Source organism: Talpa europaea (assembly GCF_964194135.1).
Source record: "Talpa europaea genome assembly, chromosome: 9".
Taxonomy (NCBI): Eukaryota; Metazoa; Chordata; class Mammalia; order Eulipotyphla; family Talpidae; genus Talpa; species Talpa europaea.
The window spans coordinates 36,375,436-36,402,456 of record NC_140076.1 but is presented as its reverse complement, the minus strand read 5'-3'; the positions used below and the strand labels follow the sequence as shown (position 1 = coordinate 36,402,456).

Here is a 27,021-nt window from a genome sequence, read left to right as displayed (position 1 = left end):
GAACATCACTACTCATGCATTTTACAGACACTGAAGAAGAATAAATAAATTATGGGATATTGACAGACTTCATTTCAAACACTTTGCTTTTTAAATGAAAGGGCAAAAACTTGCATTAAAATTGAGGTGTTTGATTCAGTTCTAAGTGTTTGTTCCTTCACCAGGGTTGCTTAATCTTCCCATGCTGTTAACAGAGGCAGGAGGAAGGTTGGTGCACTTGGCTAACTTGCTAGGGACAGCCCGCAGAGTACGTTAACGTGCACTGGTATCTGGAACCTCGGTTTTTCCCATCAATGAGCAGAAGTGGCATTTTCTTGAAGTAGTCAATAATATCTGAGACAGACAAAAAGTCCTGAAAGGTTCAAAATAGGGACATTAATCAATCTTGGAGTGAGTGGCATGTATTTCACCTTGCTATCTGTGTAACATATCCTACCTCTTCAGTTATGAGGGTTGTAGGAAAAAACATAAAATATGGCAAATATTTTAATGATTTCTGGTGTAGAACTTTGAAAATGTAATTCCTAACCATCATCCAATAATCCACAGATAAAAGAATCTCTATTATTAACTATATATTAGTATATACTTACATGATATAGAATATAATTAGAATTTTAGTATATATAAATTAATATATTCAAGTTTCATATATAAAACAGAAGCTTTCAATATAATCATACATACACATAGTTGTATATAATTATGTCTTAATGTTACCCCAAACATTCTAATTTTGATTGCTCTCTTCATCTTTTTGGTTTTGGTTTCTGTATTCCTATTTCACTCTCAATTGCTAAGAGTGTGGAGGAAGGAGGGATGAAAAGGTGTCCAGCATCCCTGGTGTCTGAAGGGATATCTGTAGCAGACATATGAGTTTCTTTACAATCTCTCTCCTGTGCCCCCACCGCCACCTCCACACTCACAAAAGTTCTGCAGCCAAGTCTTTGCATCAATTGCTTCGATCACTTTACCCTGACTGCCAGACTAGGAAAAGTCCACCCATCTTTCTAGACTTGGGACAGAAGTCACCTTGATACTCCAGACAGGATTATGCTCTTCCCCTAAGACTGCTGTACTGGGTGCCTCCCTCCAGGGCAGCTGCAGTGAGTGGTTTGTTTTTGGGTGTTTTCACACGAGACCAAGAGAAACGCTGAGGGGACACATTTTTGCTGCTAAGGGACCTATGCAACTCTATCCACACTGATTCAAAGATTTGATTAAAATCATGTGTTTTATCCTTATTTACAGTAACCAGAGCTGAGAAATATTGGGAGTAAAGTAGAAGTTATAGGTGAGTTGTTTGTCTAGAAATGTTTGATTTAGTTGATTATCTTCCTGGAACTCTGATCTTAAAGAATATATTTAGGGCATTAAATTTAGCTCTTAACATCCTTGCAAAAGGCAATTTTCAAAATTACCAGTTCTGATGATCACCCAAAAAGCGATCAGCATAAAGCTTGGTGGAACAGAAGAACATTTTTTGGCAATTGGACAGCCTTTAGTGGGAAAACTTCCATTTTCAGTAAAAAAAAAAAAAAAAAGCATCCAAATAACTAAATAATCACCCCCAGAATTCTCTTTTTTTTTTTTGCCTTTTCAAATGTGGATTAAAAATTAGCTGATTTATAAATATGCTGAACCTTAAGTTTTGTCACGATGACGAATGATAGAAAGGACTTGCCTTTAACACCATCTAATGGGATTTTTTAAAAAGTTTTTAAATGTTGGTCTTTTTTATTTGAAAAGGTATGTAGTTGTTTCAGATTATTTGGAATAAAAAATACAAGAAGGATTCCTATAGCAGAGGTAGCTACTGTTAACTTTTTTTTTTCCTTCCAGTAAGTGAATTAGAACTACACTAACACGATTTAATTCCGAGGGTGCCATAGAGAATGGACACCAAGGTCCCATGCAGGTGGGTATGCAGAGAGAGGAAAAAAGAGAACTGGAGGGGGTGAAGGGGAATTTTTCAACTGGAGGTCCTTACCTCTTTCCCGCGAAGTCCTGTTCCCAACAGGTAAACTTGGCTTTCCTCTTGATAACGGATCTGGATGTTGTAAACTTTGTCTTTGTACAATACCATGAGGACGTACGGATTCGTTATTGTTTTTTTAGAGCTGTCTCTGACCAGAAATGTGCCATCCTAAAAGGATAAATTCTTGTCATTATGGGAGCAGTAAGTCAATACTTCTGTTGCCTCTAAGAGAAGCAGAACCAGCCTCCTTGGGGATCTTGGAAACTTATCAGTTGACAAGTCAGCAGATACTCAGTTCCCCAAACAGCTACAGGTCCCACATGCCATAGATACATAGGCTGGCAGGAAAGAAGCAGCAGAGATTATATCAAAGAAATGCTTTTGGAAGTCTCTTGATGAAAAAGAAATCCCTTTGTCAAGAATAAAACAAATAAGGGGTCCTCCCTGGTAGCCTCAGGTTAAGTCTCAGCGTTATCACCTCTATGGCCTGAGTTCAATGCTAGGCCAGGGGGCTGACCCGCATATGGCGCAGCAGACCTCTCCTGTCTCACCTGCTGCTCCCCTCAACAGTGCATTTCAGCAAATACGCCTGTTCTGCTCCCCACTCTGTCTCTGGTGAACCCTCTCATCCCCCACATCTCTGGCCTACACCCCAGATCTTTTATGCAAAAAAAGGAATAAAACAAATAATAGGAAGCTGAGTGGATAAGGGGACCAGACAAAATAAGGATTTCATTGGTAAACTGAAGTTATAGCTTCATACTCCTGGAAGCTAATTCCCTAACCTTTTCTTTCCATACCCCAAGTCAGAAAACGCCCAAGTATTTAATAAATTCACCCACTTTCAAATCATGATCTTAGATGTTTCATTACCATATATACATCTGAATAAAACTGTATGTAAACTATGTTCTTATCACTCTTTTTTTCCGACATTTATTAAAGAGTGTTGATATTTGGCCTGTATTTTAAAATCATTCCACCAATTTTTATTGTCACATAATATGAAGACCGTGAAGATCTAATATTAAAATAGAACTAATTAGTATGAATACATTTTAATAACCCTCTCCTCTGTGTACTGAAGCAGAAGGCTTTAAATAATCTTTGATCTGCAATAGGGGCTTTCCTCTGTTCTTGTTATTCCAAGTTAATTGGGTAAATACCCATCAGAACACATCTGTTAAATAAATATACCCCTGTCTCTGTGATTCCCAGTTTTGGCTTCACTTTAGAATCACCTGAGGAATTTCAAAGACTTCTCCAGCACTCTAATTAAATGAGGTGAGACCCAGGAATCAGAAATTTCTATAGTTCCCCAAATGATTTAAATGTATGGCAAAGATTAAGAATGAATGTTATAGACTCAAGATGTGAGACAAAGGATCTTTGATTTCCCCTCTCTGATGAATTTAAGGTTAAGGTTCAGCACTGAACCATGGGAAATCGGGTTAAGACATTTCATGTGCAAGGACAGCCAGAAATTTCTAAGGGAAATTGCGAAGCGTTGCTGCTGTCTCTCTTGATATGGGTCCCTTCACATCAGTGTGGAAAGCAACTGTGCAATAAAAGGAAGATGGTACCAGAAGATGCTAGAAAACTGGGGAAAGAGTCTTTTGGCAGTGTCTGATTCCTCCAACAAGACAGACCCTTTTTGTTAATAAAATCTCTTAATATTCTGGCAGCCATATTAACTCTCTTAATTTTGATTTTCCCCACTGCCTTAGGTATCATTGCTATGGATGATGGTGGAGTGAAGCTGGCACTAAGGAGTCTGCTCTGCATAACAGCAAACAGCACCTAGCAGAATTCCTAGCCTGTACGTGGTACTCAATAAGTCAGTGCCTTTTTTTCTCCTTCTATTAATATTTATAGCTACTTTAGCTTTAGCACAGTACCTGGTTTATCTTCCTAAGAGCAGCTTCTGCCTCTGGTCGGGTAATATAAGAAACGTACCACTCTTCATTTAATGGATTCTGAAGAGGTAAAATTTTAAAAACTGAATAAATTTTGCAGTTACATATATAAGTGAAAAGAAAATCCTCCAAAAAAATCATTTCCATAAATCACCATCTCAATTCCATGAAGTTTAAAACATCAATTTTCTTAATATGAATCCAGAATCATTCAGGTGAGGGGCTAAGTAGATAGTTTGTACAAACTTCTTTTTATCATGACACAATAGCCATGACAAAACATTTCTCATATAAGGGCACTTCTGAAGACACAAATGTCATCAATTCTTTAGTTGAGAATAATAATACACTTCATGAAAACACTGGGTTAATGAGCAGTTAAATAACTTATTTAAGCTCATAAACTAGGAAACAGGTGAAAATACTATTATTTTTCTCACTGTTATATGCAAAACACAGTTTCCACTAGAAGAGTCTGAAATAACACCAAGATTCTTCATCTGAATCCTCCCTTAATTTTTTCACTTAAAAAAATATTAAGGCCAATGGACGATTCAAGTACAAACAAATATGCAATGGTAGTTTCTGCTGATTCATTTGGTGGGGGGAAATAAAATCAAATACAAACATAAAGTTTATTACCTCTTCTTCCTCGGGAGATGGTGGCCGATGTTTGCCTGGAACTGGCAAGGAGAAGTTCCTGTTATCAACTCTAGGCTGCATTCTGCTGCTCGAGCCTTCAAAAGGACAGCATTTTGTAAGTTAATACACTGTCATAAGTTAGTATTCTGTCATAACGCTTCTCCCCCCTTCGACCCCTTATCCCCAAACCCTCTTGTTGTCATTCCCAGTGGTTAACATTTCAAGAAACCCTAGCTTCAAAAACAATTTTCTCCATTCAAAACCACAAGGGCTGTTCAGGCATTATTCTGTAATCATGTCAGGGAAGTTCAGAGAACAGCAGCACAGATTTGCGTGATTTCTCAAATGTGCATGTTATATAAAATAATGTGGCTAGATCCACTTATGCAAAAGTCACAGTCATTTTAATATGACTGTTAAAAAGAATATTTAAGAGACAGATCTTTTCATAAAATTCTTCCTGATTCAGCACACTCAGAGTGGATTCTCGGCCACTGGTGTGGTGCCAATGCTTAATAAAGATAAGTTCTAGTCTCTTCGTTTTCACAAAAAGAAATGTGCATTACCCAAAACAAGGTGAAATTGCTTTGAGAATACAGTTAGTTTTCAGAAACAGAATTTTCTAGCTCTGTTCTTTACGGAATTTTTCTAAAGAGATAGCACTCTTCAAACTCACATAGAAGACCCTACAGATTAACCAGAGATTCAAGAAGTCTGTTGTGTACCTATAAATTACCCTGCTCTTACCTTGCACCTTCTCTAACCCTTTTTTTCTTGTTTTCAGTTCCCTGAAACTTTTGGAGAATGTGTAGCCTAATTTCAAGAAAGGTCTGATTGTTTGTGTTGATTTGTAATTGCCAAGGCTGTTTTCTATGTGCCAGAACAGCTGTTTATAAACTGACAATTTCTGTGAGCTGCGTGTTCTCCTAATTATTCATGAGTCATTATTTTGTTCATTCGGCAATATTTATTCAGCCCTGCCCTGTCCAGGCCTTAAATAAGACACCTGTGCACACTTCCTTTAATCCTCACAGCAACACAACAGGTGGGTGTTATCTTCACTTGGCATAGAAGGAAACAGAGATTCAGAGTCTAAATAAATTGCGCGGTCTACCTGGCAGGGCCTCCACTTGATCCTGAAGTCCCAAATACTACTCTATACAAAAAAAATTCCTGAAGGATTTTGAATCTTCCAGGACCCAGAATCTGCACGTTAACAAGCACCCAGGTGATCCTGTGCTAGGGTTGTTACTCATCTACAATATGGCACCAAGCATCTGCCACACACCACCGAGTGAGTAGCTACCTGGCTAGGGTTCAAGTCTCCTGAACTGTGACATCAGGAATATTTAAGATGGCCATCCCTGTTGTTTCTAAATAAGCAGACCAGGATGGCCCTAGGCTGCTATCTTCTTTCTTAAGATTCCCAGTACCTGAAAAGGCCATCCCTGTTCCCACCCTTTGCAGTCTAATATGGCAAGCATTTGATAATGTTTGTTGAATGGATGAAATCTAACCATACAGGAAAGTGAGATAATCAGGGCTTGTATTGCATGACAATGCAGGCCATTGCCATAGGTCATAGGTCATAGGTCATGATTCATGATGGCCATGCGCATGCACTTCCTGCCTAGATCCTCAAGGGAGGTTTTTGGACAATACATAACACATCCTTTGCCTTCCTGACACTGGAGCAGCCAGTGAGAAAGACTGAGGACCAGGTATCCTACAAGTCTTAGGAGAAAAGGGATCAATTTTGATTAAGGTAGTATTCTCCAAAAGAATAAACCAGTGGTTTATATAAATAATCCCTATCATTACCCACAAAACCAGGTGTCTGTGGGCCAACTCGGTGGCGCAGCGGTTGAGCACTGGGTTGCGAAGCTGCCTGCAGCCTCTGCGGCACCGGTTCGATCCCCGGCTGCTCCCCGGCCTCCGGAGGAGGGTCCTACATGGCGCGCAGACCTCTCCTGCCGCCCGCTGCTCCCCTCAGCAGTGTGCTTTGGTCCTTCTGCCTGCTCTGCTCCCCGCTCTGGCTCTGGTGAATTCTCTCACCCTCCCGCGCTTCTGACTGTACCCAGTGCATGTATAAACAAACAAAACAAACAAATAAATGAATAAAAACATGCCTCTATAAAAATAAAAAAAAAATCAGGTGTCTGTGGAATCTACTTTAGGAAATATTGCTATAAGTGAAGTTTGTGGAGCTCAGATACCTACAGGGACTAGGCAAGAAACATAATGTGAGTTTACAAAAAGCAGTGAAGACAAAAAGCAGTGCAGACGGGGTCGGGGGTGGGGGTGCTGGGTGGGTGGAGATGGGTTTTGAAGCCTTGAGGTGCATATGGACACTCTAACCCCAAAATTTTAGGAAAAAGTAGTAACTAAATGGGTTTCACTGGTGTCCGCAGTAGGGTCTCACCCACATGGGATGATGCAACTGATGCAGTAGATGTGCTCCTGAAAACGTGTTTCCTCTTTAGCTATAATTCATACTCACTAACGCAGTTTACTTTTCCCTGTAACACACAGTGGTGTTGCTGCACGTGGACTGCAAAAAAGTGTTTTGTTTGTCCCTCACAGCTTTGAAAAATTTTTAAGCCAATCTTTATAAAACAGGGGATTTCACATTTTTTAGTGTTTTTTTTTTTTTTTTTTTTTTGGAAAATAAATCAGAATTCTGACAACATTAGGACGGGGTCCTCTATTTACAGGAGTTGGATAAATGTCCACAATCATTAGACACTCAGTCATTCAACAAACTTTTTAAAAGTGCCTACCAAGTGTCAGTCACTCCCAAGGCTTTAAGGATAAAAGAAAGAAACACAATCTAGTGCTACCATGTAGGCCTTGGCTGCTGCTCAAAGTGGTCCATGGACCAGCATTATCAATAGCACATGGGAACTTGTTAGAAATGCAGAGTCTCAGGTCTCACTCCAGACCCACTGAGTTAGAATCTGCATTTTAATTCAAGTCTCAGGTGATCAGTATGCACATCTGAGAACTCTTTAAGCAGATATTTATATTGGACACCCAGAGGAGGTATTATTAAAAATGTAAGTCCTCACCATTGCTTAGAGAACCCGAATATCAGGGGTTGAGTTTTCTTGAGCTATTCTTCAAATATGCTCCTCGACTTGTAATTCTAGGGTAGATTCATTATAAGAAACTCAAAACTACAGAGAAAGACAAGCACCAGTCTGAGCACCAGATATATAAAAATGCGGGAGAAAAGTTCTGTGTAGGGAGATGAAGGCCAAAAGAGCTTCCTGAGGGGGATGTGTGTGTGTGTACGTGTGTGTGTGTGGTGTTTTATGTGGCATCCTATCATTTTAACAGCCCTTGGTGCACAGATGAAACTGAATTCATGCTGAATGAGGAAGTCAGATGCTTTTAGGAAAAAACAAAACCTTTGCCAAAAGGCTCTGGTTGGTAACCCAGTCACGAAGACGTGTGCCTGGCGGAGGTCACAGAGCCCCAAGTACAAACCTTGAGGGAAGTATGGTGGCAGGGAGGCACTCTGTAGAAAACCACTGTTACTGTGGAGACAGAAAAAGAAGGGGTTTAAGTTGGTTGGGGGTGAAGGGACCCAATGGGGAGGCTGGGCTAGGGAAACTGAACTACAGAGGCTGCTTCATTTGTTAATAGGCTACATCCAAGACCTCCCAAGGATGCCTGGAGCCATGGATAGTACTGAACCCCAAATAAACAATTTGTTTTCCATTCATACATACCTATGATAAATTTTAATTTATGATTAGTTAGTAAGAGACTAATAACAATAATTAATAGTCAAATAGAAATTTAAGAACAATTTGTTGTCTAAAAGTTGTATGTATGTGGTCTCCCTTAAACTAGCTTATTATATATCATTTTTTGAACTGTGGATTGACACCACAGATGGATGGATAAGTGGGGATACTGCACTTTCCCCCCAGTCCCCACACCCAAAACCATAGGAGCTGAGAAGAGAAGGAACTAACATATTTCACTGTGGTTCCAAGTGGAACATCCCAAAGTCTAATGAGTTTCACACATACAAACCCAAATGCAAAACAACAAAAAACAGTGTTACAGGTATTTAAAAGTTATTTTAGGGCCTCCCTGGTGGTGCAAGCAATTGAGCACCACACTGAGAAGCTGTCAGCAGCCTCGGCAGCACGGGTTCGATCCCCGCTAGTAGGCGAGAATCCCACATGGTGCGGCAGACCTCTCCTGTCTCACCCGCTGCTCCCCTCAGCAGTGTATTTCGTCAGTCTGCCTGTTCTGTTCCCCACTCTGTCTCTGGTGAATGCCCTCACCCTCCTGCACATCTGGCCTGTAGCCTGGTTCTTGTATAAATAAATAAATCTTTTTTAAAAACGTCACTGTAGTTTGAGGCCTTTGCCTTTGGATCAAGGCAGAAGCCTTCTGGGGAGAGCACTTGTCTTTCAGCTGGGAAAATATATTAATGGCAAGGTTGTTTGCAACCAGTGAAGTCCCCAGTATCTAAAGGGCTATAGAGCAGGGTGGCTGAGAAACAGAGGGCTGGCTTGATGGCGCTGTGTGATAGTAACAACCTTCCCAGAGCTGGGGTGGAGGGAGGGCCTGCGGCCTGGAATGCTGCTCTGCCCCCCACTCACCTACACCTTCTGTAAAGGTCTGCCCTGTGCAGCCCTCTCTGTGAGTGATATTTTGCAAGAATGAAGGGACCAGAGTGGGATGAAGCAGCATGAGAAAATGGCAGACATAGTAGAAGAAAAAAAAATCAGCTGGAAATTAGAAGCAGCAGCAGAAAATAGAGCAAGAGGCACCCAGGGGAAATGAAAACTTGAGAATCCTCCTAGATGTTTGGCAGGAGCAGTAAGGTCTTGCTGGTAGTTCAAGTTTTCTCCCATGTTTAGGGTGGGGACTGGCACTCTCCTTCTGAATATTAAAGAAAAGGTGACCCCAAAGTCTGGAGGTCTTGGGGACACCAGGAGGAGGCCTGTGGACTTGTTGAGGGAGAAATGATCTTGTCTTTCTCCTGTTGGTGCCTTGGCTTCACTTGGGGGGCCTGAAAACCGGGTGGCTTCTAAGAAAGCAGACCTGCTGGGACAGAGCCCATGCAAAGAAAGTGTTTTTTTTTTTTTTTTCCTTCATAGGTTTTATTTATTTATTTATTTTTAATTAATTTTTAAATTTTTTTTTTTTAAGATTTATTATTCATGCATATAAGAACTGGGGCACAGGCCAGATGTGCAGGAGGGTGAGAGGATTCACCAGAGACAGAGCAGGGAGCAGAACAGGCAGACTGACTGAAATACACTGCTGAGGGGAGCAGCAGGTGAGACAGGAAAGGTCTGCTGCATCATGCGGGTATCTCCCCAGCCGGCAGGGATCAAACCCACACTGCAGAGGCTGTGGACAGCTTACAGCACTGCGCTCAACCGCCTGCACCACCAGAGGAGCCCCAAGGAAATTTTTAGACTCCACCAATTGCAAGCTACATTTTCTTAGTCTATGCATCCAAGATACGGGATGAACTCCTAAGTACAGGCATACATCAGAGATGCTGTGCGTTCAGTCCAGGCCACCACAATAAAATAATATCACAATAAAACACATCACACGGTGTTGGATTTTTTGTTTTTTCGTTTTCTAGTGCATAAAAAAGCTATATTTATACTACTCTACTCTATTAGATATGCGAACGCATGTTGTCCCTCCCACTACAATGTACCTTAACAACGTGAAAAATACTTTATTTCTAAAACCTGCTAACCATTAGCTGAGCCTTTAGCAAATCATAATCTTTTCTGCTGGTGGACAGTCTCATAAAAAAACATATCTGTGAAGCACAATAAAGCAAAGAGCAATGGAATAAAGTGCACCTCTAAATTAATTGGGTTTCTGGAGTTTTAACTCACAAAGTGAAAACATTCCCCAATTCCTGCTAAAGGGTCCACTCTTTCTGGGGTGGACACAGACTCAGAAACAAGCAATGAGTTAACAAGCATTATGATCAGCTTGATTTGGTTTCTTAAGATCCAAAATGTTCTGGCCCTACTACCACTGATTCATTTCTCTTTTCTTCAACCCTCCCGGCACCAGCACAGCACAAGCAGAACCAGATGTTGTGTTAAGTTAGAATATGAAGACACTGCCACAAACCTGTCTGAGAACCCTCCAGGGACGTGAGGTGCCGGGAGGGAGTACTTGGAAGTTTGTTTGGTAGGTCTTGAAGAGAAAGTGTTGGAGCTCACCGAGGGCAGGGCTGGTGGGGGCAAAGGTCTTTGATGCACTGCAGGGAGGAGGGAGAAAAAATAAAGTAGATTGTCAGGATCCAATCATCACTAGAGACATTCCAGAACTGCTCTCCAGTTAAAACAGCTGGTCTAAAGGAGATTTTTTTTTTTAAAGTCCAAGATCAAATGGAATTTGGAAGTGAGAGGATAGAACTCTGCTACTTTAGGATGCATTAAAAAATACTGCCATTTTATGCCATTCTCTCTATATAATACCTTTTTTTTTTTTCATTTTTGAAATGCTAACTTGGCAGAAAATTGGAAACCATATGACTTTCAGAAATGATTCACAAGTTTCATTTTGTTTTGTGAAACCACATTTATGCTGTTTTATTCATCTGCAGCTAGTGATTCTTTGTCCACAGTGTTAGAGGGCATAAATATTAGAAATTTTCCTATGAAACTACACATCCAATTTTAACTTCACTGTTCTATTAAGTAATTGCACTGTCGGGCCTCCCTGGTGGCGCAGGCGGTTGAGCGCAGTGTTGTGAGGCTGTCTGCAGACTCTGCAGGCCTGGTTCAATCCTGGCGGGCCAGGAAGATACCCATATGGTGCAGCAGACCTCCCCTGCTTCGTCCGCGGCTCCCCTCAGCAGCGTATTTCAATCAGTCTGACTGTTCTGTTCCCCGCTCTGTCTCTGGTGAATCTTCTCACCCTCCCGCACATCTGGCCTGTACCCCGGTTCTTGTATGAATAAATAAATCTTTAAAAAAAAAAAACTTGAAAAGAAAATTTAAAGAAAGACTTAAAAAAAAGTAATTTGCACTGCCATGCATGAACTTAACACTTCTCTTGATAACCCAGTCAACTACTTCCATTTTATTAAAGTTATGCAGTTATACAAACTGATATATTTCTACTTAATTTAACAATTATAATCAGTTCTATGGGGTTTCTAAATAATTGCACTTGTGAGAACAAAAAATATGAAGTAATGAGTTATAAATTATAAGGAAGATTTTCTGAACTTACCATCATCTTCATCCTGGTTGGAGAAAAGGGGAAAAAAATGACATTAATTTATCATCAAAACATGGTTCTTAAGAGAACAGCATTTCTCAAACATAGAAATGTCTGTCATTAGCATAATAAATATATTTTGGAAAATATTGTGGACAATTATTGTGCTAATTGGTTTATGATTTCTTGATTTACATTATCATCTAAGGACCAACCAGCCAATCTGAGACTCTCCTTGTATACTTGGCATAGAATAGTTTCTGTGATGCCTAAAAGATACAAAAACAATGATAATATCTACTAAGCACCCCAAAAATTTCTACGTGATATTTCATCCCATCCCCCTGACAACCCTTCAAGGGTTTAATAATCTCATTTTGCAAACAGGAACACAGTGTCCAGGATGGGTCCCTAACTAGCCAGGGGCCTCAAAATGGATTCGATCCCAATCTGCTTGATCCAAAGCTTGGCTTTCTTTAGGAACCCTGTTTTGCAAAGGCCACTCCTCTTAAAAACAATTTGTTATAATTACTTATAATGTGGTTTATAAGGTGTGTCTATCTCACTCAGCATATTTATCTTCAGGGCAATCTTATAAAACAGGCAAGGGAGGGGCTATTTGCTCTACCCATCAGATAAAAGATAATGTTTGGTGAGCCAGAAACAATTTTACCATTGGGGAGTAGACCTAAATTGCCTACTTGGATTTATTTTGTTAGGCCAACTCCGTGGTGATGAAATGTTACCTCATCTAAGTGTTGCTGAACGGATTAAGTTGTGCCTCCTATGGGTTCTGTTAGCTGTTATTTGTCCTGCCACTGAGACAAGACAAGAAGGACCACAGCCAGAAGCATTCGCCCTAGCTGGGCGACAGAACTCCTCACAATGAAACTACTCGTCAACACCGCTGCATGTCTCCTCTCATTCAAGAACATAAGACTCCCAGATTCTCAGAAGAACAAGTGTCAACCCTTTCAGACACTAAAAAATTCAGAAATGTGATGTCACCCTGGCTTTCAACCTCACCCCCTCCGTCCTTATGGCCTTGCAACTGAGCTGCCGTCCTTGCTGTTCCTGCTGGTCCCATGCGTATCACCCCCTACCCGCCTTGCTCAGGATACCGAGACTGGGAGGCACCTGGGCTTTCTTAGTTCAGGTGATTCGACTCTGTGTCCTCCCCAGCATTCAATGACGATCACCAGTCACACCTCTCCGAAGACACCCTGGCTCCTCAGCCTCCCTGAACCACTTTCTTCCCTTGACCTCCACACTCATTCCTGGGGGTATTCTGTCAGCGCGTTGGAGATGGGTTTGCCAGTCTCCATCATACCTCAGCACTTCATCTGAGCAAGCCTACCATCAACACAGAGCTAAAGAAAATGCAGGCACTTGTGGCTGAGCCCTTGAAGAGATGTAGGGTTTGACAGTTTTCAGAGGATTTAGAGTGAGAGGAAATCAGACAGACCTGGATTGGCTCCTGGCTACTTACTAGCTGTGCAATTTGCAAGGAGTATCCTCACCCTTCCCAGCTTATTTTCCTCTTAGAAAAAGAAGATGATTCTTCACAGGGCCATTAAATGCAAAGCATGTTAAAACTAGGGGTGATCAACAGTCCTGGTCTTGTTCGCCTGAAAATGACTCGTTCCTAAGTCATACAACTCTCAGGGTTCAAACTGGGAAAGTCCCCAGCAAACAGCTGGTCAGCCAAAAGTAGTTAGCGTGGCAATATGCTCGCAGTAGACATTCAGTAAATGCTATTTCCCTTTTTTTCAGGTCATGGAGATATAAAAAAGGATATTGTTTTGAGGTTTAGACTCAAGGACATCCCTCACTTCACATGCAATCCACCCGTGCCCTTCCCCTCGCTAATGTCCACTTAATAAAGGGGCTGCACTTGAACCAATCACCCTGGGAGCTCCCAAGAGGATACAGGCTAAACAATGTGGCACAGAGGGCAGGAGGGAAAGATGGAGGCCCCAACAAGCACCAGGAATCAACAGCCTGCTGGGTTTACCCTTGCTCTGCACCGAACTGCAATGGAAGGGGAGACGGATGTAGCCCTGACCTCCACAGATGTAGCCCTGACCTCCAAGGAGCCGATACTGGCTCTCCCTCTGCTAAGCATTTACGAGGTGACATTTTGTACTTACATTCTCTCTTCTGTCTGGTCCCCATCCGGGCCTGAAATGAATTAGAGCAAAGAACTGAGCATGAAGAGTTCCAAAGAGCCTGCTCAGAATGTAGTGTCACTTAATTTAATAAGGAGAAATGAAACCCACCAAGGCATGGGAACAGGAAAACCAAAAACTCCAGCAGAAACAGGGAGAGGGAGAAGGAAGGTTTGGTGACTCGGTATTCTGTTATTGTTGGGAGCTGAACTAGACAAACCCCAATTTTGTTTAGCTACTGCAGCAAATAATGACACACACACACATCTACATCCAAAAAGGCTGGGTCAGCAAACTAACTCTTTTGTAGCTATTAAATTTCACTGAGTAGATGTTTCTCCAAGCAAATGAAAACATTTTAGATAACATTCTCCTTTGCTGATGTTTTAAAACAATCATCTTGGGCTCTCACCCCTGGTGTGAAGTGAAGACAGTTGGAAAATGCTGCTGCTCTAAGACTTTTCCCAGGTGAACTGAACAAGTTAAACAGATTTAGAGACAGCTGCCTTGAAGCTGTTGCAGCAGCTGCACCCCAGGGCCCACATCATGTTCCCCTTAGTGAGAGAGAGGCCAGAGGAGGACACTGTTCAACATCTCCCATCTGTCAGATGTTTCACGACTCATCATCTCACCCCATGTTTATTTAAAATGTTGCTACTCAGGCTGCCTTGGTGGTGCAAGGGGTTAAGACACAACCTATGAAGCTGTCCCCAGCCACTGCAGCACGAGTTTGATCCCAGGCCAGGGAGCTACCCACATGGTGCAGCAGACCTCGCCTGTTTACCCACTGCTCCCCTCAGCAATGTAGTTCAGTCAATCCACCCGTTCTGCTCCCCACTCTGTCTCTGGTCAATCCTCTCACCCCCCGCACCTCTGACCTATACCCCAGTTTTTATATGTATAAATAAATAAATCTTTAAAAAAATTAAAATAAAATGTTGCTACTCATTATGATATATTTTTCATCCATCTTGATTTTCTAAACTATCCCATGAGAATGTGAACGGGATGACTGAGAGTATTGTGGGCATACCCTAGCCCTGGCTCTGATTGAATCCCTTCACTAGCCAAGCAAGGGTCTTTTGAATCCTAATTACAAAAATGAACTAAACAGAAGCCTTGACGCTGTCCTTAGTAAATAGTGCAGTTGAGTCCGATCCCAGATACATTTGTGCTATTTGGTATATCGGGCCCAAAAGACTCTATGTAAAACCAGAAATACTGGAACAGACCGCAGGATTCGGCCATTACAAATTACGGCTGAGCAGGAAAGAGGGCACAGTGACCCAATTATTTTCTCTCTGCTACCTCTGTCAAGAAAATGGTAGGTACGTTTCCTACTATGCTGACGGTAGGAACGTGACCACGAATCTGTCTCTGGAAGATAAGTTTTCTACAAATGGCAGTCATGCCCCATGAAGCAGCGCTCTGCTCATTTCTTTGGTAGAACGGCATTTTCTTAAAAGGGACCTGCTGCACCTCCCCCTGCAGTGACCTTTAGGGCTAACCGTCCCTAGGTCCGGCTGGGCAACCAGCGCGCAGGGGGAGAACAGCAAAACCCTACCTGCTGCACCTCCCCCCGCAGTGATCTTTAGGAATGGCTTTTGCCACGGTCCCTAGATCCGGCTGGGCAACCAGCCGCGGGGGGAGAACAGCCTGAAGCAGAGGAAGTGCAGCGGAAGTTCCCTGAAAAGGCAGAAGCTTATCAAAAGATAATGACCACCAAGAACCACTACAAGAATGCTAAAAATCTTATCCCTCTTCCTAGAACTACAAACTTTAATCCCTTATTTGTCTTTCTAAACTTCCTTCTTTCTTCTATAATGGTCATTGCTTGTTATGTAGATCACCTCCCTGATGGTGATAGACTGAGCCCATGAGCAAGCTAATTTCTGTGCTTTTGGAAAACATATATATACTGGTCACAAACTTAAAGAAAATTACACTCAGATTTTCACTCTTGAAGTGTGTCTGTTTGTCATTTCTTTCGCCAATGCCCTGACCACCCTGCACGCTTCTCTCAACCCTGAGGTGGCCTCATCGTCTACTGCTGTGCTGGTCTGCGGCAGGGACCCAGGCGCTTTACATCCAATCTGAGAAGCCTGAATGATCCTTATGCCATGGTAGCCCAAGGAGCCCACTCCCACTCAAAGCACCCATGACTTCCGGTTCTGAGCAGAGCACATACTAGGTAAGCTCTGGCATCACCTGCGCTGAATGACAAGGTCAAGCAACAGAAGACAATTACCTTGGCATAGGTTGCTTCTTCCCTATTCCTGGGAGAGTGCTTCTTTCATGTCTTTCTGTGGTTGGTGGCAAAGGAGGTTTCTGTATCTTGGGTAAGTGCTCCCCAAGAGGCCTGCAGAGTGGAGAGGAGGGATGTGAGGAACAGATGCAGCTCACAGGGCTGAGCTCTGCTGCATATACCACATGCCCACCCACAGATGCCACGGGGTGTTTACCTTCCTGCAGGGGTGGAGGGCTGCAAGACAGTAGGAAAAATGAGTGAGTGTCTTTAGCACTTTCCAAAGAACAAAGACACCATACAAGACAAAACAAAAATGAAAACAAACAAAACAGGGAAACAGCTTACCTTGTCAGAAAACGGAGGTCTCTTTACTGTAAATGACAAAGAGAAGATGGGCCTTGAATTCATGATTTTATCAGTCAAGCAAGATATATCAAACATAATTTGATGAAACACTGAGCCCCTGAGGGGACTGAGTGGGTTGAAGCATTGAACTCTTGTAGAGGGCACAGTGGGGCATATACACATATGGAGGTACTGTAAACCAATGGTAAGTCAATAAAACTTTATTTGAAAAAATGGAATCAAAGACTTTAAACCTGGAAGAGTTGCTTACACAGCACTTAATTTTATGGGCTCAGAGAAATGACTGGCCCAAGGTCACACAGCATTTTGTACATACAAATCATACTATGGGTCCCGTCCTGCTGTTCAACATGTTATTTTGTGAAACCACTGTTAAAAGGATTACTGTCTTCTTAGAATTTTATGCCACTTTCATTGTGAAGAGGTTCTTTGAACAGTCTATTTCCGTATCTGAAATAAACTTACCTGGCATGGAAGGGTTAATTTCCCTCTAACCCTGTGGTACACATAACATTATATATAGCATTACACTTAATGTAATTTTTTTTTTGGAAAAAAAATTAACTTTGGGGAGAGAGTTTCCGGAGATTCTTCTGGTACACTGCAAATCATTCTGTTTATTTATTTCTTTTATTTTTCTCTTGGAACAGAGGATATTTAGGCTCCCTGAAAAATTGCTAGGTGTACCTGAGAGCATTGTATTGCATAGTTATTCAAAGCAATTGATACTTTATTCTGTCCTATGTCCCTTAGAGTAGACATGCCCTATGTCATCATTGGTAATATAAGTATTACTCAACTGGATTCAACCAGGTCTAGAAGCAAATCCTGACCTTACGAAAGTTACTTGAAGTCTTTGAATCTCAATTTTCTTACCTGGAAAGTGGGAGTTATAGGTTAAAACTGCATAGGTTTGCTATCAGGTGACATCTATATACAAGCAAGGCAAGCACAACCACAGCCATGACAATCATGGGAGAGACCCTTTCTTCCCACGCCCAGGCACAGTTAACATCCTACAGTAAATGGTGGTTCCATCTGCCTGGAGTTGCACTTTCACAACATAATTTATTTTCTAAGGATTGAGTAGATGTGAGGCCCAGGTTAGTTCCTAAGAATCTTGTCTCACTCTGAAGACCTAACTGCACTAGTGAGAGGGAGTTTTGGTGGCATAAGAAATGTTTATTATTTCCAGTACCTTGACTTGGGGTGGAAAGCCTATTTTAGATTCACATCATTAGGGCTGAATTGATTTTCATTTAAAACAACTTGCTGATGTATGCATCTTCTCTGGGGATGTTGGGAGTTTCCTGTTGGGTCTGAGCACTTAAAAGGCAAATTCTCCCAAAATATCATAGACAAGGGAGAAATTCAAAGGTAGAAGTAGGTGTCTTTTAAATGGGAAAAAATTAAAATAAAGACACTTTCAAAGAGGCGATTTTGAAGGATCTGTTATCAGTATTGAACTTTGCAGATGCTTTGGTTCATGGTAGTAAATGGCCAGGTAAGGAGTCAAATCTCTGTTTTCATTTTCCCGGAATTTGTATAGTTCTCTGTGTCAACCTTTCTAACTCAAATAGCCAACACAGCTTTTCATGAGTCAGCAGCACTGGGATGCAATTTCAGGAAATAGCAGCAGCCTCAACCCCAAGAACTGAAAGTCATTTTGCCAATAGACAAGGAGACAGAAGCCAAGAAAGGCTAAGTGCCCTGCTCAGGCCTGGGGTGAGGCTGACCTTCCAGGCTCCTTATCCCACAAGGCTCAGGGCTCCTTCCCTAGAATTCCCTAGACCCCATCAAGGGAAATCTAGCATCTCCAACCATAGCATGAAATGAGTGAGAAGAGCACCACTCATTTTGAAGTCAGAAAGACATGGGTTCAAATCCTGTAGCTAACTATACAAATTTGGGGAAATTATTCAACCTTCCTGAGCTTCAGTTTCATTATCTGCAAAGTGAGGAAAATAGCATTTCCCCTTTGTAGCATTGGTGTGAGGTTGAGGGACGATGTAGGTAAATTATCTGTGGTAGGTAAGGCACTTGCCCCATAGTAGATACTCAATAAATGGCAGCTGAAGTTTAGAATTGACTTGAAAACAGCTTTATGTAGAGGTTTCTGCACCCTAAGACTCTGGATTACATTGGGTTGGGGGGAGAAGGCTGTTGTATACTCACAGTTTGACCAACTGCACACATAGACCCAAAAGACAACCCTGACATTTGAATAGCATCTTGGAGCTTTATAAAAGCATTTTCTACTCAGAGAACTACGTTACAATAGAAGAGACAGCTCTGAAAAAGAAACATCCTGTGCTCAATGAGCTGCTAAGTAGCAGCCAATGTCTCAAACAAAAGCTCTTCCAGAACTCTGGACTCTTAGCCTTCTCCTGCTCTATACCATGAAGCCTCCTGCATCACCCTCTGGGAGGACGAGGGGATGCGTGTACAAAAATCACACCCATGGAGAAGCAGGCACATATAGGACTGAGGACAGGGGTTCTGCTATCAGGCTGATCTGTATTGGGCCTCTGTCGCTATCATTTTAGTATGGATACATCTCTTTGAAAGGGGGAGGAGTACTGATGGGGGTCATTTTCTCCCACCCCAACTTATGTGCAGCCATCTGGGACTACAGGTCCCAACATGCCATGAAACAGACTTCCTGAATGGAAGGCAGCTAGGAAGGAGCTAGGAAGGAGCATAAAAGCAAATGGAGTTAACGAGGAGGAGAAACATGGAGGAGACACATGGAGGAGAAACATGTAGGGACACTTCGAAGAGATAACTAGAAGAGACACATGGGTAAGAGACATGTGGGGAGGCTACTCCTCGTCCTTGGCAGAGACAATGGCAGCTGTTATCTAGACCTCATGTGGATTATGTGGTATAGTTTGAATTTTGAGTCTCACCTTCTGTTCCTGCTCTCTGGGATCTGCCTATCCCTTTTCTTGTGGTTCCCTGCCAGAAGGTACCTAATACTGTGGTAAACTTTCAGGCCTTAGTGGCACCACTTTGGGTTGACCCTACTTGACTGGACAATTGACCATGAGGGGATGGGTAAAATTTGGAGTTTTACTGAAAAATATTATTTGAAATCTCTGCTCCTCTTTCTCTCCCATGTCAATTCTATTAAAAATCTTTCACATGAAAAGTCTACTTCCTTTGCTTCTGTGCATGCAGACGGTCAGACCCCTTCTAGAGCATAGAACCTTTAACAGTCTGGGGTCCCAGAGCACCCCTTGGTCACATGCGACAACTTGGTGGCTGAGTGATCTTGGGGAGTTATCTCTTTATGGCTCAGTTTCCCCCTATGTAAAATGAAGATGGTTCTAACAGTCTCTACTTCACAATATTGTGGTGACAGTTAAATGAGATGGTTCATATGAAAAGTATACAGTAAGCACTCTATAAATGTTGGTCATTATTCCTATGCATCGGGTTTAAATGATACCAACCTGGTGTGAAGGGCTCTCTGTCAAATGGAGCTAATGATCGATCCAGGGGAGGTTTCGTGCTTCTGTCTATGGAAGGAGCAGGGACTGGAATGGAAAAAAGATTGAAGTCAGTTAAAAGAAGAAGGTGTTTGGTTGGGGGTGGGTTCACAGGCAAGGGAGGGCAACCCCTGTACTTACTCTTTGCTGGTTTTTGGTTTCTGCTTCTGCTAGGCTCTTCGTGGTTGGATTGGAGTGGGGGTGGTGGCTGATTAGAAAAGAACCAAAAATTAGATAGGATTTCCAATGCATTAGCAAGTCCTGGCCTTTTTATCTCCCAAGGCATGTCTAACCAGATCACTTTTCTCCTTCTCCATCTTCCCCACACAGACATGCATCTCCATTTCTCACCTGAACCTGCTCTCTGAGCTCTCAGTTCCACACTCTCTCATCCCAGTTACTTTCAACTTGCCAGTGGGGTGGGCATGTCAATCCCCTCCTAAGCATTTAGAGGCTCCTATTATTTTAGGGACAACATAAAAATTCACCATGGCCTATATTCCCCTCCTGTCCAACACTATCTAGTACTTCTCTCTCCAGTGCTCACTGGGTAAGTGTGTCCTGGTAGTTCCTGCAAAATCTCATGTTCTCTTTGTCATCTCTGTACTTGTATTTCCCTCTGCCTGGAGTGTTCTCTTTCCAGCTCTTATCATGACTAGCTCATTCCATTCAGCTCATTATCACATCCCCACTCATCTTCTTGTTACTGGGTCTTCTTTTTCCCTCACCACACATTACTACTCAAATTATTTTGTTTATACATCTGTTTACTTGTTTACTTTCTGTCTCCCCTAATCAAAATCAAAACTTTATGAAGCAGGGACCTTATTGGTCTATTTCATGCTCTATTTCCAGAAGCTAGTACACTGTTGGACACACAACAAATGCTCAGTAAATGTCTGCTGATTGAGTAAATGCTGCACCCCTGAGTGGAGACTAAGCCCTTGCAATTTCAAAAGTGAAACACTTATGTGAATTCCATTTGTCTATGGAATTTCGGGTATTGGCCAGCAGGTGGCGCAAGTCTTTTTGCAGGCACAAGAAGGAGGCTTGGAGCCCACGGACTATGGGTAGGTGCCATTTACTTAAGTGGTCCTTGTAGAGTTTATTATAAGAGTACTTTATATTGCATATGATCACAGTAAAATACCTATAAACGTTATGTCACAAATAAAAATCACTAGTATTTCATCCCCCAAAAGCCCCAGTGTGAGTACTTGGGTATACATTTTCTCAATCTACATATGATCTTTTCCTGCTAGTTAGAATCAGATAAAAACATTTAAGATCTTCCTTTCTCTCTGGCTGAGGAAGTAATTGGAGTGGAAGGAGAGCAGCATAACAGAAAGCGGTGAGGCCTACCAAGTGATTCCGGGCAGCTGTGGGAGGAGGGAGGCCTGGAATGGGTCTCTGGGGGGGCACAGGAGGCTGCTGCTGGGATTTCCCAGAGTGGGGCCGGTCTGTGGAAACACAAGGGCATTACTATGAAAGGAGAAATGTTAAACCAAGGTCAGTGAGGGCCAACATCAGGGTTCTTCAGAAAAGGGTCCTGTGCCTGGCTCTGCCCAGCAAGGGGATGTGGGGATCCCTCATACTTCCAGCAGCACCTATACCAGCCCCAACCCCAGTAGAGATTTGTCCCTACTAAGTCCTCCTGGGGGCAGGAGTCCTTGGCCTCCTGCTTGCCTCAGTTTGTCTTATTCTTTTATTCAGAAGCCACACTCATGTCATCTCTCTGGAATGGATATTTATCGGAGGTTTCCCTGGTCAAGGTATGCAAAATGGCATCTTCTCAACTAGCTTATCCGGTTCCAGAAGGGAGTGTGTTCAGACAAAACTGTAAAGAATCAAATATACACAGCCCTGTATGTGTAGACACACAAATGTACACATGCACAAACAGATGCATGCACTCCTGGTTGGCTTAAATCATGGCTGTCATGGCTCCTGGAGATCCTGTCCTGGGTCCCCTTCCTTCCTCTTGAAGAGCTCGAAGCTGTCCTCCCCACTCACTCCCACTTCCTCCTTCTGTTCATCTCCTCCCTTAAAGGGAGATCACCAGCTCCTGTCACCAAATCATATTTTTTTTTTTTTAATTTTTTTTAATTTTTTTTTTTAGAGATATATTTTTATTTATTTATACAAGCACTGGGTGCAGTCAGAAGCGTGGGAGGGTGAGAGAATTCACCAGAGCCAGCGCGAGGAGCAGAGCAGGCAGAAGGACCGAAGCACACTGCTGAGGGGAGCAGCGGGCGAGGCAGGAGAGGTCTACGCGCCATGTGGGACCCTCCTCCGGTGGCCGGGGAGCAGCCGGGGATCGAACCGGCGCTGCAGAGGCTGCGGGCAGCTTCGCAACCCAGTACTCAACCGCTGCGCCACCGGGGAGCCCCAAATCATATTCTTAACTCTACATGGACTTGCTTTGGGCAGAAACTCACATTCTGATGAACATAGATATATCACTTGACCAGGCTCATACGTGGGCAATTTCCCACCCCTCTGACAGGGATAGGACAGGCCAGGACTGTAAGTGAGGGAATGCCTCCTTACTTCCTGTGCACTGGGTACTTCTCCCAGCCCTGGAGAAACCTCCCTCTTCTAGAGAATGGGGTTCAAAACGTAGGCAAACATCTCTAATCTCATCCCACTGCATCCACATTGGCCATCTCCTAGTTCCTCTGACAGGCCATGCTCCGTGGAGCCTCAGGGCCTTTGCATGACCATTGCTACTATAGAGAATGCTTCTCCCTTCCCTTGTCTACCCTCACTTAGCCAATCCCTACTCATCCTTTAAGTTTCAGCTTAAATATCACATCCTCAGGGAAGCAAGCCCAGACTTGACCTACATCTCAGCCTCATCTCTAGCATTGACTTCCTGAGTGTGTTTTCTGAGATATAGATATAAAAAACATCAAGGTTTAATTAAATTATTTTGTGACTCATTTGATTGATATTGCCTCCCCACTAGACAACGAATTCCTTAGGGTGAGGACAGTCTTATTCTTTCTACATCTTCATAACCAGCACAAACAAGGGGACCAACAACTTAGTTATCTATTCTTCTCTGGTCTCAGTTTCCCTCAATATGAATCAGACTTGACAATTGTACCCCTTATCATATTAGGTGCCTGAAAAACACAACCAAAACATTGACACAGTGTTTGTAAAAGGGTTTTAGCATTGCCAAGGGTTATCCAATCCAAAGGCTTCGTGCTGCTCATTTTCTGTGACACTGACCACCTCTATAGAGCATATTCCTTGATGTCACATCTCACGGGTGCACATGAGCTTATTTTCTGTCACCATCACTACTGGTATGTGCACCCATGAGGCAAGGGCTGTGGCTTCTTTGCTGACGATGTCCCAGCTTTTAGAATGGTGCCTGCCTCATAGTAGGAGATTGATAATTTCACTTAAATGAATGAATGAGAAAGACATGGGTTGTCAGGGAATATGAAAATCTTAAATATTATTTACAGTTTTATAAAATCACCATCACACCCAGTCCTCTCATTGTGTTTATTCTGAGTCTGTGGGAGGTAGCGTGACTGAACTATGAATTGATCAAAAGATGGAAAGCAATAGAAAAGACCCCCTGAGGACCCAAGAAATCTATGAAATGAGTTGTTACTGCCAAAGCCTGGTAAGTAGCAGTTCAATGCTGACATCAGGCACCACAGGCACTGATTTGTGCAGGAATAATAACCTCCATGACAAACCTATGTGGCCTGTATTATTATCCTCTTTCACACGGGGAAACTGAGGCCCAGGGAGGTGGTGTCACTTGCACAAAGCCACACAGTTGGTAAAAAGCTGAACTGGATCAGCACGCCAGCTTCCCGCTACATGGGCATCGGCTTCCCGTGCATCAGCAGGGGCTTGGCTCTGGGTGACACAGGCTGCTTACCAATGTACATGGAGTTGGGGAAAGGCTTGGCAGGCAGGATGGAGTTCTGCAGTGCTTCCTCATCATTGGAGGGTGGTGGCTCATAGTCGGCATCATCCTCCACAGGCGGCACCACCTCGTCTTCATTGGGAGACTCATAATCACCGTCACCCTCCTCCTGATCCTCGTTGGGACTTTCATAGTCATCTTCCTCCTGCAGACAAGTGTCGGGGCTGTTGTAGAGGCTCCAGGCCCTCTACAGGCTTGCACCTACTGTGTCTCCCCCAGGCGTCACAGCAGCACCCCCTTGCACAGGCAGCACAGGGAGGTCTCCTCCTGGTGTACAGATGAGGACACTGAGGCTGGAAGTGCAACTGTTCAGGGCCAGCCAGTCATTGTCTTCAGATCACTGAAGGCTTTTTCCTCTGCCAGTTTGCACAACAGAGAAAAACAGAAGGAATGAGGAATAAGGACATAGAACAGGGGGCTGGGACAGCCCGCTCTGTCTTAAGCAAACTCATTTTTCACTCCAGGCATTGCCAAGAGGTAGAGAAAATGCCTGGAGCATCTGTGATCATGAGCGACTGTCAGCTCTGTTCTGAGGGGCAGAAAAGACCAGCACCTCGAGAGGCCATGCTAATAGGGAAACTAGATAAGCAAACCTATTCACTAGAAGGCAGAGTAAGTTGTGTTTGGAAGGGAAAGGCCAGAGTGTGTGATAACTTTTAGGTGAGAACTTGGGGCATAGAAACAGCAGCTTATTATTATTCATGACATCTGACACTGAATTTGAAACTGCTCTCTTAGGAAAATGTTCTAAATTTTCAATAGCTGTTTGTGTTTTCTGGATGCATCTCCACGGGCCTCAAAGAAAGTGAGCCCCGTGCTAAGGAATTGCCTTTGAAGCAGCCGGGGAAGCGGACAGTCACAAAGATTGCCCAAGCAGAGGTGGCACTGTCAGACCCTAGGACTCAAGTGATTTCTCCCTCTCATGCCAAAGTCAAATGGGTAAATAAAGCCACTGAGACTTTTTTTTTCAAAACCAAGGGCAGTATGGAAAGAAGCAGTGGGAGGCTACCACTTGACAAAAGGAGGTATAGTTGCATATCCTGGACATATGGACAGCTTGACTAGGTGGACTACAGAACAATGACTTGTTGGGTTCAAAGATTCCTGCAACTATTTTTGACTCGAGGGGGATTTTATTTTAATATTGGAAAGCAAAAGAAGAGTTGAGCATTTCCCTGAGCTTGTGTTCCTATAATTTAAGAGCAGGGAATGGAACCCATTATAAATGGGACTTCAGAACAATGGTCGAAGTCCCCTCTAGCCCCTGCTGATCACCACATAAAGTGGCAGGTGGACCCTAAATGCCCTCAGTCTGCTATCCAGCCCTGTTGCTTCCCCAATACCTTTACCATTAGCCTTTCTCAATGACAGACATTTCCTCTCTGCCTCTAGAACAATTCTTTTCTCCGGTGATTTGGCAGTATGTATATGTGGCAGTATGTATATGTTGCGTTCCTGATCACATCCTGCCATGCTATCCACATTGTAAAATGCTCACAGGATTGGGTTCTTTATCTCTGCCCCACCCGCTAGTGCCCCATGTAGCACAGATCATGGAACCCCAAGTTTTATGGCAGCAGTTAACGGAAGCCCCCCATATGTGAGAGGAGAGAAGAAGCTGGGCTCAAGCTGAGGTCCCACATGGAGGTGATTGCACATGGCAAACAGGGTGAAATGATACAGCTCTATTGAGAAGATGTGAACACTGGGGTGGGGAGGTGTCTTGTAGAAAATGAACCTGTCACCCTCTTCTGTTTTCCTGTAGAGAGCACATTCCCGTAGAGAGCACATACTTGGTGAGCAAACTTCAAATCCAGTGCCCTTTACCAGGAGCCAGGGAGGACAAGGGACGCTGTGTGTCTGCTGCTACAGCACCGGGGCAGAGGCTTGCCACCAGGACCTCAGGGCCCAGGCCTGCCACGCTCTCGTGGGCTCAGCAGTTTCACTCGTAAGACAGTGACTCCCATCCATGGGGGAGTTTGACTGAATGTATGTAGTTTCATGCCCAGTGACTGTGTATGCAGTTTTCTGGGGAGAGGATGTGCAGAGCTCATCAGACTCTCAAAGTGGTCCCTGGGGCCCCTCGAATATAAAAACCACCTGGATCAGAACTGCCCTAATATCTTTTCAAGCTAAAAAGTGATTCTGAAATCCCTTACCCTCTGTTCCACCAGCGGGAACTTATGCCCACAAGAAAATCTACAGCACCCCCCCCCCATATCCATGGGGGACACAATCTAAGACCTCCCGTGGATGCCTGGAATCACCAGTAGTACTGAACCCTGTAATCGTTTTCGCCTCGACATAAAATTTAACTTATAAATTAGGCACAATAAGAGAGTAACAATAACAACGAATAATAAGAACAATTATAACGATGTGCCGTGATAAACGGCATGTGAATGTGGTCTCTCCGTCTTCTCCCCACTCCCCTCCCCATCTCTCTAGCTCTTTACTGCACGTAGTATTTTTAAACTGTGGTTGACCTCAGGTAAGGAAACCGAGGACAAGGAGGTACCACTTACTTCAGCAGACCATCTAGGGGAGGGGGCGGGGAGGGCCCTGCAGGGGGGTGGTGATGGTGGCTAATGGTGTCATCGGCACAGTGCACCTGAGGCCATCGACCGCAGTGTTTGGAAATGGGGGCTGGCTGGCGCTCATGCCCAGTCGTTCAGCTGCTGTCTCCGCTGCCTTTGCACTGTGCTGGCAAAGTGGAGTAGAAGCGACAGGCACTGTGGATGGCAAAGTCGAAAACATTGCTCTCTGGCCATTAGGGAACACATGTGTGACCCTGGGTGGGTACACAGGCTTCGGGGCCTCGCTTGTTTTGGTGAGCCTGCTTGTTTGGTTCCTGCTGACAAAGGCACGGGGGACGGCTGTGGAAATGGCAGGACAGTCCACACGATATACTCACGAAGGAAGACCATCCCCCGTTGTCCTCTTCATGGCTTTCTGTGGAAGAAGCAACACCACCGTCAGTACAAAAGCAGCCACTCAAAAGTCCAAGCAGCCCACCATCTGTGTCTT

The 27,021-nt window shown here is 43.5% G+C and overlaps 1 protein-coding gene across 1 annotated transcript in view; it reads right to left on the bottom strand.

The window, feature by feature from the left end:
- Window positions 1-229: 229 nt before the first annotated feature.
- LCP2 (lymphocyte cytosolic protein 2) overlaps window positions 230-27,021 on the bottom strand; it is a gene marked incomplete at both ends in the record, with an annotated part of 49,463 nt that continues 22,671 nt past the window's right edge. The window contains 14 exons of the mRNA XM_084243183.1: window positions 230-352; window positions 1,991-2,146; window positions 3,877-3,954; window positions 4,537-4,621; window positions 8,022-8,075; window positions 10,669-10,798; window positions 11,779-11,791; window positions 13,917-13,947; window positions 16,183-16,341; window positions 20,000-20,087; window positions 20,181-20,247; window positions 21,402-21,499; window positions 23,947-24,139; window positions 26,909-26,946. Coding sequence (XP_084099309.1) covers window positions 230-352; window positions 1,991-2,146; window positions 3,877-3,954; window positions 4,537-4,621; window positions 8,022-8,075; window positions 10,669-10,798; window positions 11,779-11,791; window positions 13,917-13,947; window positions 16,183-16,341; window positions 20,000-20,087; window positions 20,181-20,247; window positions 21,402-21,499; window positions 23,947-24,139; window positions 26,909-26,946 — 1,313 coding nt within the window. The remainder of the gene's footprint in view (window positions 353-1,990; window positions 2,147-3,876; window positions 3,955-4,536; window positions 4,622-8,021; window positions 8,076-10,668; window positions 10,799-11,778; window positions 11,792-13,916; window positions 13,948-16,182; window positions 16,342-19,999; window positions 20,088-20,180; window positions 20,248-21,401; window positions 21,500-23,946; window positions 24,140-26,908; window positions 26,947-27,021) is intronic.